Source organism: Mastigoproctus giganteus, chromosome 9 (genome assembly GCF_048544385.1).
Source record: "Mastigoproctus giganteus isolate SK-2022 chromosome 9, ASM4854438v1, whole genome shotgun sequence".
Classification (NCBI taxonomy): domain Eukaryota; kingdom Metazoa; phylum Arthropoda; class Arachnida; order Uropygi; family Thelyphonidae; genus Mastigoproctus; species Mastigoproctus giganteus.
In genome coordinates, this window is record NC_143583.1 from 54288301 (window position 1) to 54307204 (window position 18904).

Genomic DNA, 18904 nt, shown 5'->3' on the forward strand with positions numbered 1-18904 from the left:
GCCTCAGGCTTCCTTGCACCATATGGCTAATAATAATAATAATAATAATAAAGCCAATTGTCGGAATCCATAATGATCGTTGGGATCGACCGTAGACGTGCAGAGAGATGCACCATGAATATATTTCCCAGATATTAGGCTCTGATAAAATGCCTATTACCATTTTAGCCAATTTTAGCAGTAAATGCAGGTCTTCTATCTTCACCGAGGTTTTTTAGCCTGGTTATTACCGTTTCCTTTTTCCATTTCCGTTGTCCATTGTGCAAAGAGAAGATGAAATTTGTGGATGGTCCGTTTTAACAACCAGTATTCCTAAAAAAAAAGAAATAAATGAGCTTCATTAATGTATGGGTACCAAGTTAGCAAGCAGTTGCGTATCTTTGAAGTCCACACCCTCTAAGTCTCTTGGAAGGTAGATCTCGATTAGTGTTGCCCACCAATCTCGTCGCTTTTCGTTGAATTCTCTTTAGAAATTTTGTTCTTCTTCAAGTGTAACCTCTATATCTGGATATACTGTTCAAATTGAGATTTCGCCAACTTCTTATAGAGATGGGCAATACCATCCCCCTCTCTTCTTGCAAAGGAACTGTTTATTATAGACAGACATTGTTTTCCTATCAACCAGTCTGCGATGGTAGCACAGTAGTGATAACACCATCCTCTCCACATCAGGTTGAAAAGCCCCAGCTCGAATCCCGTCGACAACTCCAGGAACTGTTATCGGCTTTTTTCGGTCAATGGCAGAGTTAGCCTGTCTCAATCATGCAGCGCAAGGTTTTTAACCAGGAAACTTGGATTTTGCGTTCAGCCTAAACAGAGAAATCGACCAGATAATGAACATAATTCACATGGACAGATGAATTAGTTTTCAGGTGTCCCTAATATAACAATTTATTACTTTTTCTCATCAACCTCTTTAGAGTGCATGCTAAATTTCATAGCTGACTGTATCATAATCACAAGTCCTCCCAATCTCTAAGTTAAGTTACTCTTCAGCTTTAGATTGCACCACATGTCAGTTGGCCGTACATCAACATTAGTAGACCGAACAAGAAGTTTAAATTAATTCATTTTGTGTAAAATACTATTTTGCTTTTGTATTTTTCTATTGTTCACTACTTCGTGATACACCTCATACAAAAGAAAACATGAAAATTTTGCAAGAACATGTTAAATGAGCAAGTTTTTCCAAAGTGACATGTGTCTAGTAGTAACGCAGTGAATATATCACCGTTCTTCCATACCAAATGGAAAACACCTGAGTTGGAATCCCGTCAGTGACCTGAAGAATTTTAAGGGGCACCTTTTCACAAAATGGCTGACTAAGTCGGTCTCAGGCAACGATTGCGTGGAATTTTCTCATGAGACCACCGGTTTTTCCCCCAGCAAATAGGAAATTGACCAACGGTTGTTGTAGGGTTTTAGGCACATCAGCGATTTTGGCCATATTGCCCCGTATATCTGTTCTGTGATCGATTTGCTGTTTTCTGGATGAAAAACCTGAGTCTTCGGGAAAAAAATCACCCGAAGAACACATGCAATTACAGACACAACGTACTGATATCTTACAGCCTTAGTTGCTCCTCTGATCTTTTAACACATACATCTTCCTCATTTCCTCTATTCGTGAATATCGAAAAATCGTGGTCGTACAGAACTTCTGGAAGATCTAACACCACCAATTAACAGTTTCCTAAACTCTTCATGGCATTAGCAAAAAACTAGCAATCTCCTGTGTTCAAATGTTCTCCTGTGTTCATTTTTGCTAAATAAATTCTTCTACTAATCATGCTGAAAAATCACCCTCTCCATAAGCCTTGCAAAGTCTTTCAGGTGCCCTCGTGAGTAGTACAGTTGATAGGATCACAGTCCTCCCTACACGGACTGGAAAAGACCCGAGTTATTTTTATGGGACTTTTTCACAACATGGCTGAATTAGTCGGTCTCAAGGGAGGGAAGCATGATTTTTCCTCACGGAGACTCAAGTTTTTTTTCCAGTAAACAGAAAATCGACCACAGAACACACGCAATTTACAGACAATTTACACGGAGCAATACGGACTGTTGCTGAGGTTTCTAAAACCCTATTACGTACATAGTTAGTCCTTCAGGTCTATTTCGTGACTTTTTTTTTAGCATGACCTTATATTTCTTTTCCAAGTCCTCAGCTTTGCTTTAAGTCATTACTTCTCCCAAAAAATAACCATACAGTCTTTAATTTCCTTGATAACTAGCAGTTGGTTCCCTCAGCATGAATTGTTGAGGAGGCTTCCATCCTGCAGTGGGTTGATAATGGCTGCACTTTAAGTAACACCAGAAGGCATGTTTTGGTTCTGTTAGGTCTGATTTTATTAAACAATATGCACAGTTTTCTAGCAAGTGAATTCTCCACCAAAATGACCTTTGGAATTAAAGCAGTTAGTGCCTGATGATCCACCCAAGTCCAATCCAAATCATTCTAGAGACCATCATATGGCACAGGGTGGCCAAAAAATAACTTTACAACTTATAACGGCTGCCATCTTGGTTTGGTTCGAACGTGACAGTACATCGTCGAGCAGTGTGGACACGGCAGATTTGTTATGGAGCGCTTAAAGATTCAACAATGCGTTCTTATTATTACCATACTACAAAAATCAGTCATCAATAACGGTGACCCACAGAAAATTGCATCCAATTCTTGGTAGAAACAATACGCCTTCCAGACCCACAATTATTCGTTTAGTGGCTAATTTCGAGGAAAGCGGTGCTGTGGCAGATAGACCAAGGTCAGGCCACATTAGAAGTGCAAGCTCAGTGCAGAACATTGAAATCGTGCATGAAAGTGTAGCTGAAGAACCGACAACGTCCTCACGGTGACGTTCCCAACAAATTGGAATTTCGCGGTCGTCTCTGCAGAATATTCTCAAAAACGATTTGCATATATATCCATATAAGATACAGTTGATTCAAGAACTTCGTCCTCGAGACCATGAACACCGTCACAACTACAATAATGCAATCTTACTCGTCTCTAATGAATACTCGAATTTTTATGAGAAAATCATAATGAGCGACGAAGCCCATTTCGACCTCAGCGGTTATGTTAACAAACAATAATAGACTCTATTGGGGCACTGAAAATCCAAAAGTGATTCATCAGTGACCATTACATCCTCGCAGAGTGACAGTGTGGTGTGGCATTTGGTCAGGAGTGTTATTGGACCTTATTTCTTCGAAGATGCTGCGAGTAACGCTGTAACTGTGAACGGCGACCACGTGTGTGCCACGATCGAGAACTTTCTGTCAGTGCAATTGGATGAACTGAGTTTGGAAAGCATGTGGTTTCAACAAGATGGGATTATATGTCACACGGCATGAGCCACAATCGAAATTTTGAAGAGAATGTTTCCACACCGATTAATTTCCAGAAACAGTGACATCGACTGGCCGTCAAGATCGCCAGATTTAACTGCTGCAGACTTTTTCTGTGGAGTTATCTTAAAGGACGTGTCTATGCCAACAAGCCAAAGACGATTGAACAACTAAAGAACAATATTCGAGCAGAAACAGTTGAAATATCTCCTGAAATTTGTATAAATTCTTTTCTTTTATTAATTATTATTATTTATTTATTTTATTTTTTATTTTTTATTTTTTTGGCTGTTGCAGCATAAGCCATAGGCTTTCTTGAACCATGGGCCATTACTAATACTGGTTGGTTGGGTTTTGTTGGCGCATTAGCAACTAAGGCTATAATGCGCCATACTAATACTAATATTAAATGTTATGAGATACGCTCTTGAAAGAGCTCGCATTTGTGTGGCAGCAAGAGGCGGCCATTTGGCCGACATTATATTCCACAAATAATTGCAAGGTCCAAATAAAGCATTTATGTTAAAATATTTATTGTTTTGTCTTTATTATAGGAATTATTTGAAATGAAAGTTGTAAAGTTAATTTTTGGCCACCCTTTACTTGACCTACATCCATATCTATTGTTTTCTCTGTATCTAGTACATACATATAATCTAAACTAACACATACTGTTGTTATTGTAGTAGGATTTTAGGAGCATTGGCGACTAAGACCATATCGCTCCGTTTACTGTCTGTAAATTGCGCGTGTTCTGTAGTCGATTTTCTGTGTGCTGAACAAAAACTCGAGTTTCTGAGAGAGAAAAAATCATGCTACCGCGCCCGAGACAGAGTAACTAACCCATGGGACTTGAACTAAGGTCTTTTCCACCTGGTGTGGGGAGGAAGAAAATTCTATTAACAGTGCTTCCTACGAGGGTTATACCATGAAAATGTTACATTAAAGACTCATGAAAACACCAGCTTTTCATGACCTTCAGTTCTCCTGCAGGTCATGATAAACCTGAGTCACACATGCTTATCATTTCTGGACTGAAACCATATACGGTATTTATTACTAAATAAAATTAATTGCAAATTGCAGAAGCATCTCAATATATTCAAGAAATCAGTAACAATACGAAGAGGTACTTTTAATTTATCCTACAGGACAGGGGCGGATCCAGAAAAAAATGACACGAGGGGCACCATTTGTGACAGGGAGGGCACCATTTTGTGCACTAGAATGGCGATCACTTCAGCAGCAGTGTTGCCAACTGTAGTCAGTCGAAAATAGCTGAGCAGAATGCAAAAATAGATAAAATCCTATGTTAACAATGAAAAAAAAATTGGAAATAATTATCCAGTTTAAAACCAATCCGAATTACGAAATCGATGTAATTAAAATTGTAACAATTATATACGCTGAAAGAAATGAAAATACCTGTAAAATTTACCAGACTCACCCACTGAAAGTCTGACGTAGCCTAAGGGTTAACGCGGGTATGCAATAGCACACGCATTTGAGTCTACCGCAGTTCAAGCCCCAGGTGACCACTAAATATGATAAGTGTTCTTGCATTCTCTTTTCTGTAACTCCTTCAACTCTATATGGCTATACTTGCAATTCGGATTTCGTTGTATCAATTAATCTTGAACCAGCTCCAAAAATATAATTACAGCAATCAGGTGCCTAAATTTTATTTAAAACCTATACTATAAATACGAGAATATTAATTATACCATTATTGAAACAGTGAAAAATGTTTGGTTATTCTAATCATGGATTTACAAACTGTTCATTTTGTGAGCATCTCCTGGAATTGTCTTAAGTCACTCAATATTCTTTGATGTCTAGATATACTGACATAACTCGTCCCACCCCTCAGTAATATTTTTAAAGTCTTGGTGGTTGGTTTATTCAAAAAAAAAAAATAAACAGATAACATGTCAAAATGTTCGCAAAGTGAAAAAAGTAAATGCAGAATCAAGGTAAGTAGACGCTGTTATCAAGAATTACATAGGTTTCTTTCTCCTCAAACAAATATTAATTTATCATTTTATCTCTCACTTCTTTTTGCATTTCTCGAAAGAAATATTTTCTTCGGCAAATATAAGCCTAATTGAAATAATAATGCTCAAGGGATTATTTTATTTATTTTTATGTGTGAGAGAGTTTTAGAATTTGTGCCAAAAGAGGGTGTTGCAGGATATAGAGGTTTGCTATAAGACGGTTGACGGATAGGCACTACTGACAGACTGTCGTACGATCATGGTTGTGGACTACTACAAGCGATTGCAATTGTCCCGTAAGTGTTGGGATGAGGACATTAAGTACAGATATAGACAACTAGCAGAGAAATGGCATCCGTTGAATAACCCAGAGAATATAGAACCACTGGCTGCGTTTTTCTTGAATGAGATCAATGAGGCGTACGAGGTTTTAAGCGATCACAAGAAACGAGAAATTTTCTTGAAATACGAAGAAGATGTTCGTCGTGCTCGTGAAATGGATCCTCGTCCAGATGTCGAACAGCCGGACTTCGAGTTGCGCGATCCTGAAGAAGTGTTCGAAGAAGTCTTTGGTAGATCGGCATGGGATTACTTTGAAATAGTCGAATACAAACGCATAGTTGGCCCTGACGGCTCTTTGGTGCATCCTAAAGGCGTAGATCCGCAACGTATTCGTGAGCGCAGAAAAATCAGTTACAAACGTTCCATCTTGCTCGAGTTTGACCATGGCATGATCATGGAATACTGCAAGGAGACGAGCAAGTACGTTCCCCCCGAACCTGTCACAGAGTACGTTGAAACCAGCATCTTAAACGGGAAAGTCAGGCGGGCAGAATATGAATTTTGTGATTGTAAGCGGATCTACACCCTGTACGAAGACGACGAGTTGATTTCCCGTGTCGAAACGAAACTGGCGGACATAGAGAAGGACAGGGCTGCATATCTTAGAGAGATGGGTTATGATCCCAATGGAGACCCGATAAAGGAAGACCCGATAAAGGAAGATTGAACTGCTTGTAACGCTTTCTTTTAATTCATTTAAATTGTAATCTGTTAACCATCTGTACTCTACGTAAGTGTACTTTAATTTGTAGTTTTTGTTCAGAAACCAACCTAATGATTGATTATAATAAAATATTTTTTCTTTAACTGTGCTTTAGTCTGTTATTTTATAGCATTAGATTTTCATAGTACTGCTGTTGGAACAATTTTTGTTGCAATCCAATAATTTCTACAAATGGGGTTAGGCTTAGAATTAATAAAATTATAATAAATGTAATTCCGATTTCTTTTGAATACCTGAATTTAACTCCAGTTAAACGCAAATCAAATAACAGAAGCAGTTCTGAATTCAAACGCCATAAAATTACTCAAAAGGATATCATAGTCAATACTATACTAAATTAATAATAAATTAGCAAAGTAGTTCTTACAACTAACTTTCTTTCCTCCTAATCCAGAGTACTAGTCCTTTACAGTGAAATCTAAAGGCACGGACCCCTCTGGGGAGAAAACATCTGACCTTTCTGGTTTCAGACTTTACATGTCTACTTTATACTAGACTTAAAGCAGAGTTGTAACATACAGAGTGGACACTCTCATAGACAATGTTAATTCCGGTTTGTCTAAAACGCATAGACAGTGGACTCACCAGTTTGAGCACGTGGCATGTGAAGCAAGTGTATGCAGAATCAGCCAAAAAAAAATTTACAAAACAAATCCCTCTGTTTGTCCAGTTCCTCCTTAAATTTACTTAACCTATCAACTTCCACAACGACAGATGGAAGTTTGTTCCAGCAAATAGCCACCCGCTGGCTAAAGGCAAATTTCCGCACATCTATTCTACCTCTACGTAGAAACAGGTCGGAACATTGTGAAGAGTTCCTGGAGAATTTTCTAAAGTTTTGTAATTGCGATTGACAATATATCGATCTGATTATTATGAGATACTCGCAATTAATTATTATTCTAATCTAAAAAAAATTAACGGTAGGAGAATAGCGAAATATAATACAGTATAAGTAAAGGTTTCGCCAAGTTTATACTAATAGTTGTGGTAACATTGAATATTGTTATTTTTCTCTTTCCTCGGTTCAAAACCCTTTTTCAACCCTGGCATTTTCTTTCTCTCCCTCTTAATTTATTTCTCCAGTATAATATGGTAATTTACTTTTTTCACATGTAAGTAATAAATAAAACCATTTAAAATATTTAATGGTTTTCATAGCTTATGCTATGACCAGACATTGCTAAAAATTGGCTAAGGAGATTAAGAGAGTCATATGTGCCAGTTGCAATTAACATTAATAAATAGATATGCACTTCTGAGTTCAGGTGGCTAATAACAGATTTCAGTTCAATTTTGTGAGTACAATGAGGCCTGTACACCTGTCTCTCTCTCTGCATGAAACCTATCACCCACCTGAACCCAGTAGTGTTTACACAATTCTGTATTTATTAATGTTTATTGCAATTGGCATTCACTGTCATCTTAATCTTTCTAGGCTACATTTTAGACAATGTCTGGTCATTATATTTTCAAATATTACTTATTTGAGCTTAAATCCATGTCAAATTTACATCTGATGCTGAGTAACCTCAACTGTTGTTTTAGGCGTTGATGTAATGAATTGAACTGCTTTTAACTTCAGTTCTAATTTTTATTTAATTCTTTTCCTTTATTTGTTTTGTCTGGCATCCTATGAGCACTGCATCACTTACCTGTTAACCAGAGCCACTTTTTTTTTTTTTTTTAATACTTCACAGAAATACAAAGAATCTGGAATGAATGAAATTTGGAAGACAATTCTGGGACAAAATTGCCTTTTTGCTGAATTAGCTACTTTCTTTAACAAAAGTAATTTAGCATTCTTTCATTTAGATCACTATTTGAGTTAGCATAACAAAAAAAAAAAACCATAACACTATACAATTGAAATTCTTTAATTTTCTCATTACATATGAAAGATATTTTAATTACATGTAGTCCAATGCAAATTGAATTTGTAATATCTTCCCATGAAATGCCCTGATATATATAAAATGCTAATTTAATTCATAAAATTAAAAGCAAGACTAAAGACTTGTATGCCCAGTACAAGAAACAAACTTATTTAAATTAATAAAAATGACCCAATAGAATCAACAGACCTATTAGATGTATCCCAATGATATACAAGATTATGATGAGCTGCATAACCAAGACAATAACATGCAGCATGGAGAGCCAGAACATAATAGCTGAGTGTAGTGTATAGTGCCAAGGATCCTAGCAGCACTAGGATCCTTAGATCAAGCAGAGAACATATACAAGGAACCCCAGAAAGTTACAATCCTGAATACCTGTACGATAGTCAGTCCCTGGATCTAGACACAACAACCACCCTGTGCACTTGGTAGCAATACCCATCACAGGGTGGATCCACTCAAACAGTAATAATGCAAGTATTGCACTGAATGGAATCAAAGGTTTAGAATTTGCTTGGTAGATAACACTGTGGGAATGTTGCATTATATAGCCTCAGCCTCAAGAGTAATGTGACCCTACATAACAGCCTAGCAGCAATAAGTACACAGAACACATACATATACACTGAGTTAGATAAATGGTTCAAACTTCACTTGATTGATAATGACACTCTGGTAACATTGCATTATATGGCTCCCGAGCCACAAGAGCAATGTGACCATGACAGCAATAGGGCTCCCAGAGAACACATACATACATACATATACACTGAGTTGAATGAAAGGTTTGGACTTCACTTGATTGACAATGACACTGTGGTAATGTTGTGTTATATATAGCCACAAGAGCAATGTGACCAAACCTAACAGCAATAGGGCTCCTAGAGAACATGTACACTGAGTTGGATAAAAAGTTCAGGCTTCATTTGATTGTTAATGACACTGGGAACAGTGCATTATATATAGCTTCTCATACAAGAACAATGTGACCATACATAACAGCCTAGCAGCAATATGTTCACAGAGGACATATACACTAAGTTGGATAAATGGTTCAGACTTCACTTGATCGACAATCACACCGTGGGAACGTTGCATTTTAGCCACATTCGTTAGCTACAGGAGCAATGTGTCACAGATACCAAAAATGTTTAGTTTTTCAATGAGTTGTTCACTAGGTACTTCATAAAATTGCTTAGTGATATCAGCAGTTTCTAATTTAAAATGGCTGTAGAGTTTTGTATGTACATTGCCCGAAGAGTATCAAATTAGTGATTGCTGATTTCGACGACCAAAGCCATGTTGATTTTGATGTAAGGCTTGAAAAAATTTAAGTTGTTTATGCACTACTGTGTTAAATAGTTTAGAAAGGCTTTTTTTGCTTGGGAACGGTCTGATACAGCACACTTGTCACCTTTTTTGAATACTAGAAGTATGTTAACCTGATTGAAATGCTTTGGGTAAATTCCCAGTTTCAGAGATAAGTTACAAATATGAAGCATGATAGGATTAAGAGTAGTGACAGACTATTTCCAAAATATGATTGGTGAGTCATCTGGGTCTTTTGTATTGTCATTTTTCATATTCTTCAATGCTGAGTTTTGGTCATCCTCATTGATCAACAGATCTCAACTAGGAAATGAAACCGAAGGCTATGTATCAATAGCCTCAATCTTTAACAAATGTTTGGCAAATACTTTAGTGGTGTGGAATTCATCAGACCATAGAATTCAAACTGGATTATGGTGCTAAATGTTATTTATTATTAAAGTATATGTAGTTCTGAATGGTCAGTTAATCCAGTATTGATCAATTAATATTGCTTTGATACAAGTGATCTCTAAAAAAGAAAAATCGTGACACAATTTTCCCCCTCTATCTTTCACAGCGCACACTTAACATTTTCCAGTTACGTGTGTTTAACGTGTTTCAATAGTTTTTGAAGGGAGCTTGATGCTTGACTGGACAGGTAAGCCAAATTCATATTTTTCACTTTTTTGTTTTGACATAATTTACAAGATAGACTGAATAAGAACTTTTTGCACATGTGCTTGGTACTCCTGGTTTCCAAACCACTCTAAAAGTCAATAAAACTTGTTTTAGCATAAAGTTCTTGTAGAACTTTTTCCTTATTAAATTTGATAAAATTTAATAAGGAAAAATAAGGAAATCCTTATTAAATAAGGAAAATTTAATAAGGATTTCCTTATTAAATTTGATAAATATCAAATAGACTTCAGAAAATCAATATATTTGCTACACTTCTCATTGTATTCAACAATTCCACTTAATCCATACTCTCGCTCTCACATTAACATCTATATAATACAACAATTTGCCCATATCAAGATCTTTTGGGCCTAATAATAAATCTTTACATGTTTTACAATTAGTGCTCTTTAAAATATTTCTAGCTAGGTAACCTGAGACATTCCAATACATTTTCATCATAAATATCCATATCCTCACAGTACCTGGGCGATTATAACTATTTCACTTTGTCAGTAAGACTTTGACTACGACTTGACTTGTTTCAGAAACAGTAAAGATGCTATGACATATTTCATGAAGTTTTTTATGGAATTATTTAATTATTCCACAGACTATTACTTTGATCAATATCAATACACTATTCATATAAATTAATGTAATAAGTTAATTACATTAATGAATTTGTTGTTAATTAGCTATTCAGCATTTTTTTTAAAACATTTCCTGGTTCTACCAATTCTGATAAATTACCTTAAATGTTCTTTCTGAAATCAGTACAGTCACACTCCACATTTACCGCACACGAAACACTTATTTCTGTGCATAACAGCAGATAATTCTAATAAAAAAAATTACACAAATAACCTTGTCGATCAATTCGGCCCTGGAGAGCTTTTGCAAGTCTCAAGAGGTAGAATTTTTCTCAGCCTGGTCTGTACTTGTTAACAGGAGAGACTGCTTCTACAGGGATGGGATACACTTAAATAGAAAGAGTGTGAGAATATTTGCTGATAGTATTGAGGCAGTGTTAGGTGGGTTGGAAAACTGCTAGCTTGGGGGGATACACGGACTAATAGATTAACAGTAGCCGCTGGCGAAAGTGATTCTTGCACTGCTTCTACTGGAATGAGCAGCAGTCTGGAAAACAAAGTGCACGGCAATTCAGAGACTGCTAGGAGTCATTGCAGAACAAGTAAATACATGGACTGTGTTTGGGTAGCTAAGAATAGGAACAGGTGCATGTGTACTTGTATGTACACCAATGCTAGGAGTTTGGTAAATAAATTTAATGAATTTGAGGTGTTGGTCAAAACATCAAAAGCAGATATTGTTGGGATATCAGAAATATGGTGTCACAGAGATATAAGGAATACAGAAATGGAATTGGGAAGTACAATGTGTTCAGGAAGGATGGACAGGATAGGAAGAGAGGAGGGGTTATACTAGTAGTTAAAAAACACATAAAATCCAAGGAAGTACAGCCAGTCGACATGGATGGACAGAGTAGTGTCGAGTCAGTTTGGTGTGACATAAGCACTGGGAAAGCAAAATTCAGTTTATTATACTCATCAGAGTCATTCAACCTATTGACTCTGATGAGTATAATAAATAACTGTACAGAGAAATAGAGTGGGCCAGTAAATCAGAGTGTCTTATACTGGGAGATTTTAATTTCACAGATGTTGACTGGAATTTGTGAGTTGGTCACTCACTGACTAGCAAGGTTTTTGTGGATTTATTGGATAATTGTTTTCTATATCAGCATGTTTGGGAGGCAACTATAGGGAGTAATACTCTTGATCTGATTATCAGTAGTGATTCTTCATGGAACAATAATCTGCAGATATAGGAACCACTAGGTGGCAGTGATCACAGTATGCTGAAGTGGGATTTACTAAAAGAGGTAACTACCATCAGGAGTAAAGGGAAGGGTTTTTGCTTTTGCAAAGGTGACTAGGGTGGTCTGAGACAGTATTTAAATTCTGTGTGGTGGGACCAACTAATGATGTTACTGACAGCAAATTCAAAATGGGAAGCATTCAAAGAATTAATTTTGGAAGCTACTACACTTTTCATACTAACCAAGAAATATTGTTCAAGATTTAGGCCTAAATGGATGTTAGATGAACTAATAAGGGTTGTAGCATAGATGTTGTTGTTGTGTTGGTTTTTAGGAGCATTAACAACCAAGGCCATATTGCTCCGGGGATATGCGGTGGTCATTCCCTGACCTTTCCGCATCCTCCGTATTTGGTGGTCACGGGCTGGAACCCCGATCTAATCAAGAAGTGTATGCTACGCACTGCTGCTCCTGTCCACATGGCTAATGTAGCAGAGAAGAAAAATGCATGGGATACATATAAATTAACAGGTGACACTGAAGCCAATGACAGATATAAGCTGGTCTGTAACCAAGTCACAAAGGAGGTTAGGCAGGCAAAGGCAGATTATGAGAAATCTTTCGTAAAGGATGTAAAAAAAAACACATCAAAGAGTTCTTTACTTATGTAAACTCTAGAAGCAAGGGGATGAATTAGATTGGTCCACTTGATATCGATGGTTCAACTGTTGATGATCCTGCTTAGGTAGCTAACAAACTAAATGAGTATTTTGCATCTACTTTCACGCATGAGGAGTTACTGCGGGAGGGGAATTCCAGAGGTGAATTAAAGTCTGGTAGTGAACTAGATGATTTTGTAATAACTGAGAGCAAAGTGGAAAAGAAATTGTTGCATATAAACATAAGAAAGGCACCTCGGGTGGATGGGATCAATCCAATTATATTAAAGGAGGCAGTAGAGGAAGTAAGCAAACCCATAGCCATAATTATGAGAGATTCCTTGGACTTAAAGGAAATAACCATGGACTGGAGATGTGCAAATATGACCACAATTCACAAAGGAGGATCAAAGGGCTACACAAATAATTACAGACCTGTTAGTTTAACTTCTGTTCCAGGGAAATTAATGGAGTCACCGGTTAAAGAAGCACTGCAGAATCATCTAGACAGTACTTCAGTTATAGCTCAAATACAGTATGGGTTGTTAAGTGGAAGTCTTGTCTGACCAGTTTGATTGGATACTATGATGTGGATACTTTGATTGGATACTGGATGGAAAGAATAATTTTAATATCATACATTAAGACAGTGGTTTTCAACTGGGGTGCTGCAATAACATTCTTAATGTGCTGTGTAATTTGGGTTTAAGTTACTTAAAGCTATTATTATTTATTTTTTTTTAAATTTGTATATTTATTTCATTATAAAAAGGTATATACGGTATCTATTGTACCATATCTTTTTCATTTTGTGGTGATCTATAATTGATCTTTATTTAGTACCTCTGTATAAAGAATAAAATTATTATATAGGTATATATTAAAAGGTCGAAAACCACTGTGTTAGGTATTTCTTTTGGTCTAAGGGTGCCGTGAAAAAATTACTGGGACGCTAAGGGCACCGTGAACCAAGAAAGTATGGGAACCTCTGCATTAGGATCTTAGAAAGGCTTTTGATAGCATTGCACATGGAAGACTGCTGCACAAATTGGAGCAGTGTGGCATTGAAAGCAAATTGCTGCTATGGATAAAGGGATGGTTGAGTGGGAGAAGACAGAGAGTGTCAATGGACACTGCTCTTCATTAATGTTATTAATAGAGTCCCCCAGGGTTCATTGTTGGGTCCATTGTTGTTTACTATATTTATTAATGATATTAATGACAGTATATCAGGCTCAATGTCTTAAGTTTGCAGACAATACAAAGGTTAGCAGGGTTGTTAATGACAGTATGCTTCTGCAAAAGGATCTAGAAAAGTTGAAAAGATGGTCTGAGAGGTGCCAACTGAAGTTTAAATTGACAAATGTAAGTTCTGCTTATGGAAGCAGTAACCCCAGAGTAATGTATCAACTGTGTGGTACTACACGGACAGTGGTAGAGAATGAAAAGGGGTAATTGTGCAGTCAGATATGAAGTTTTCTGAGCAGTGCAGACAGTCTGCAAGAATAGCTCATGGTGTCTTGTCAATGATATACAGGAATTTTTCTAGAAAGGATAAGGAGGTGATTATCCCCTTGTATAAGGTAATATCAGGCCACACCTTGAGTACTGTATACAGGTCTGGAGCTTCATTTTAAGAAGGATGTAGAGCTGCTGGAACAAGTACAGAGAAGGGCAACAAGATTAGTGAATGGAATGAAGAAAGGCTTAAGTTTTGAAAATTATAGTGTTTGGAGACTAGGCACCTGCAAGGTGATCTGATTGAAGTGTATAAGGCCTTGAATGGTTTGAGCATGCTAAATGCTGATGGGATTCTTCCTCTTGCTTAGAATAATCACCTGAGAGGACATAAATTTTTAAATTGAGCAAAGGCAGTTGTAGGATAGATGTGTGAAAGTTTGCCTTTAGCCAGTGGGTGGTTGATTGCTGGAACAAACTTCTGTCTGTTGTTGTAGAAGCTGATAGCTTAAATAGATTCAAGGCAAACATTTGGAACAAGGGGTGGGTGAAATGAGAAGGGATTTTTTTTTTGGCTGATTCTGTATAAGCTTGCTTTCTTGCATCATATGCCTTTACTAATGCTAATGTTATTACTCTGTGGGTTTTGATGGTCACAGATTTTCACATTAATTTCATGTTCTCAAACTGAGGGTGCTGGGACTAACTGAGCAAGTGTCCACTCTGTATCTTACTTCTCTATAACTGTATGAATTTATGCCAGTTTAAATTCACTGAGCAAAAAGAGTCCCTGGTATAGGGTTAATAGTGCTTCCCCTCTCACCCTACAGTTAGACTGCTGGGTATCTAGTTTTGTGTAGAGTATACACCTACAACTAGTTTGACATGCTTTCTTCCCTCAAGGAAAATTTTTAAAATTGAAATTCAATACATGAACAGCTGACCATCTGTTTCAGTGTTCTCAAAATTAAAACACTCGTGCAGTGTGTTTTAATGTTGAAAGTGGGACTTTTAAATGCATGTCTTGGAATAATTTTGGAAAATTAGAATAATACAAACATAAACCCAAAATTCTAAAGTAATTAGTTCATTAATTTATACTACAGGGTGGCCACAATGTCTTTTGCATGGAATATTTTGTTCCCAACTATTACAGATTAATTTATTAGTACAATTTCCACAGCAATTGAAGATGTAATTATAAAATGGCTCTTTATTTATGGCCTCTTCGAACTAAGGTAACTTCTCGACTTGTTATTCGCTTTGGTGGCAAAGAACATCTACTCACTAATGTAATTGTCTTAATGGCTACAACAAAAATACTGCCTTAATGTGTTGCTTGGCTATTGCACCACCTTCAAGGAAATGGCATTGCCAAAATATTGGTGGCATTCCACAGGAGGCATATGTATGGTAAACTCTCCTCCTCCCCACACCAAGATTATGCGAAGGAATGTCAGCATTCACTTAATTTTTGAGATGTTATGTCCCCCTGGGGCTTGATCCCTTTTCCATACTTAAAAGATGACAGTCCTCAAGTTTGGAGATTTGTTGACTTTCCCATTAGTATGGATTAAGTCTTGAAACATCTGTCATAAAAGGGTGGCACATTAACCTTCTGGCAATTCCATTTGTTTGAAAATAGTGTTGTGCATTGCCACCTTTATCCCTTGAGATTTCAGGACCCTAGAAACCTGATGTGAAAGGTTTGGGTAGTATGGGATAAAGACACTCGCAGCAGAGTCATTACCTTGAACTGTCCTGATGGTCGCTACATGGTCATGAGCCTATAGGTCGCACCTACCACGCAGCGATCGACAGGACCATAGATCACTCAGCCATTGCTGAGCACTTCTGGTCAACCCGACAAGACACTGACCCACACCACGATGTCAAGGTTGTCGATCAGTCATGCCATTACCGGCGCCACACCTGGTTGGGGTCACTGAACATCACGTGCTCTAATACTTCCGTCAACAGAAACAGAGACTGTTGTGTTCATCCTATTATTGAAGCAACCATTCTCATGACTGACAAACGGCGGCAACATTCCCATACGTCACAACCACAGACTTCAACTTCCAACAGTTAGTTATTGCATCACGCAGTTCACTGTGCATGACTGCCATCGCATACTGTTAATCCTACGTTACCAAAACTTTCAATGCAATGGTTAACTGATGGAGGGCAACATAAAGCCCAAAAGCTTTTGTGTTACTGTATGTATCTACATATTCTGTTTTTACTGTCCACTGTATCATTCGTATGTATTTAACATTAAACCTAGTTTAACTACAACTCATTATTTTACTTTCCTTTCCGCTCTGTGTTACATAATGAAAATAGGATTCCAACTTGCATTTTCCAATAAGCTGGGAGTATTTGAATACTTATCGCTTAATGAAAATTTAAGGTAGGTTGGTGGAAAATAATCCCCTAAATACTCCAGTAAACTCAAACAATATTTCCTGAAGAAATGAATTTATAATAAGCCTTGAATTGCATCGCAAACATTTTTTGATAGGAAATAATTTCCTTCCTTTTAGTTTGTATTCGTCATACTTTGTACGACATATTGTGATGGCAAAGAACTCTGAAAAATGTATGACTTTTACGAATCACTGATAAATATGTGTCAAATTAATAATTCTTCTTTGAATACCATTATTTCATGTATAACTTTTCTACAAACTAATAATTGTACGGGAGACAAGCGCAAAATATTGTAATGAAGCATCAAAATATACCAATGAAATGTAAGTATAATTAACCCCGGGGGCTCACATCTGGTGAGTATGGGCTTGGCACACCCAGGGTCCTGAGCTGGATATCATCATTCTTCTCTTTCTTGGTGATTCCCTTCTACTTTTGACTCTCTCTCTCTCTCTCTCTCTCTCTCAGGGTTACTCGGGAACTTTTTTTTTTCCTGGTGCAGCATAAGCCTCAGGCTTCCTTGCATCATATGGATAATAATAATAATAATAATAATTACAAATAATTTATTATTACAGAAAATGTTTTTCGCTTATTTTTGGAAGAATTATTCCTGAGTGTGTTTTCTGGGATTCGTTTCGCAACATGCGGCTGTACTTTCGGGATGAAGAGCTTAATCTTGTACATGTTTGAAAACGTAATCTAACCTGTTTAATTGGATTTCTTATTTTAAGAGGTAGATAAATTCTACTGAATATTAGAAATATTTGAAGATTTCAGAGGCGGATTTAACGGCGGGCGCACCGGGCGCGCGCCCTGGGCCCCGACTTCTGAAGGGCCCACGCAAAACCCCCACAAATTAGTTGAACATATTAGTTCAACTAATAGTTAAACTATTAGTTCAAAACTTTGTGATTATTATTATGCTATTATTAATTATACATTAGTACATAATATTTTTTATTTATTTAAAAAATGGTTAACATGTATTTTTATTTTCCCTGTCTCTTTTTTTTAAGGGGCCCAATATTTTCTTCTTCGACTGGGGCCTCAACCGACCTTAATCCGCTCCTGGAAGATTTACTGTTAGAGGGTCCTGAGCTGGATATCATCATTCTTCTCTTTCTTGGTGATTCCTCTCTCTCTCTCTCTCAGGGTAACTCGGAAATTTTTTTTTTTTTTTTTTTTTTTTTGTCTAGTGCATAGTGCAGCATAAGCCTCGGGCTTCCTTACACCATATGGCTAATATAAATAATAATAATAAAATATTAGAAATTTTACTGAATACTGTATTGGAAATATTGGAAGATTTCTTCCTAGTACTGTACTAGGAATTTCAATTCATTTTCCTCCCTATATCTGGGTAGCAAAATCAGACTTCGGTTAGAAATAGGAATACAGTATTTACAAGTACTTTCCATCCATTTGAAGCAGAAAACATTCTACACTACCGCAGTCTAATGGGTTACTTAGTATTAGTATTAGTATTAGTATTAGTAACGGCCGTATGGTGCAAGAAAGCCTATGGCTTATGCTGCACCAGCCAAAAAAAAAAAAAAAAAAAAAAAATCCGAACAAAACAATGATAAAAACAAAAATTAAATAAATAAATAATAATAATTAATAAATAAATAAAAATAATAAAATGAAATTAAAAATTAAATAAAAAGGAAATTAATCCTATCATCCTATGCGCTTCCCTTACCCGAAAGTACTATCCAGATGACCTTTGAATTTCCCCAAACTGTCGGCCTCTACCACCCATGAAGGCAACTTATTCCAGTAATTTATAACTCGCTGGCTAAAATAAAACTTCCTGCAGTCCAATCTAAACATTTCCCCGCGTAACTTGAATTTATGTCCCCTAGTTCTAGCATCATTTATAATCTTGAAAATTTTGTCCTCATTCATTTTACTGATGCCTCTCAGAGCCTTAAACACCTCAATCAAATCTCCTCTAAGGTGTCTAGTTTCCAAACTCTGCAACCCACATATTCGAAGTCTTTCTTCATAAGGACGCCCTTTTGCCGATCTCACCAGGCGAGTTACCCTTCTTTGCACCCTTTCAAGAAGCTCGATGTCTTTCTTTAGGTGCGGTCTCCATACTTGAACACAGTATTCCAAGTGTGGTCTAACATAAGCCTTATATAATGGGATTATCACGTCCCTATCTCTACTTGCAAAAGTTCGATAGATCATCGATAGGA

General features: G+C 36.9%; 1 protein-coding gene across 1 annotated transcript; it reads left to right on the top strand.

Annotated features, from left to right (window-relative positions):
* The first annotated feature begins 5605 nt into the window (after positions 1-5605).
* LOC150080247 (uncharacterized) lies at positions 5606-6377 on the top strand. Its single transcript, XM_090381407.1, has one exon. The coding sequence runs from the start codon at positions 5608-5610 to the stop codon at positions 6355-6357; it is 750 nt and encodes a 249-aa protein (XP_090237533.1). The 5' UTR covers positions 5606-5607; the 3' UTR covers positions 6358-6377.
* The last annotated feature ends 12527 nt before the right edge of the window (positions 6378-18904 follow it).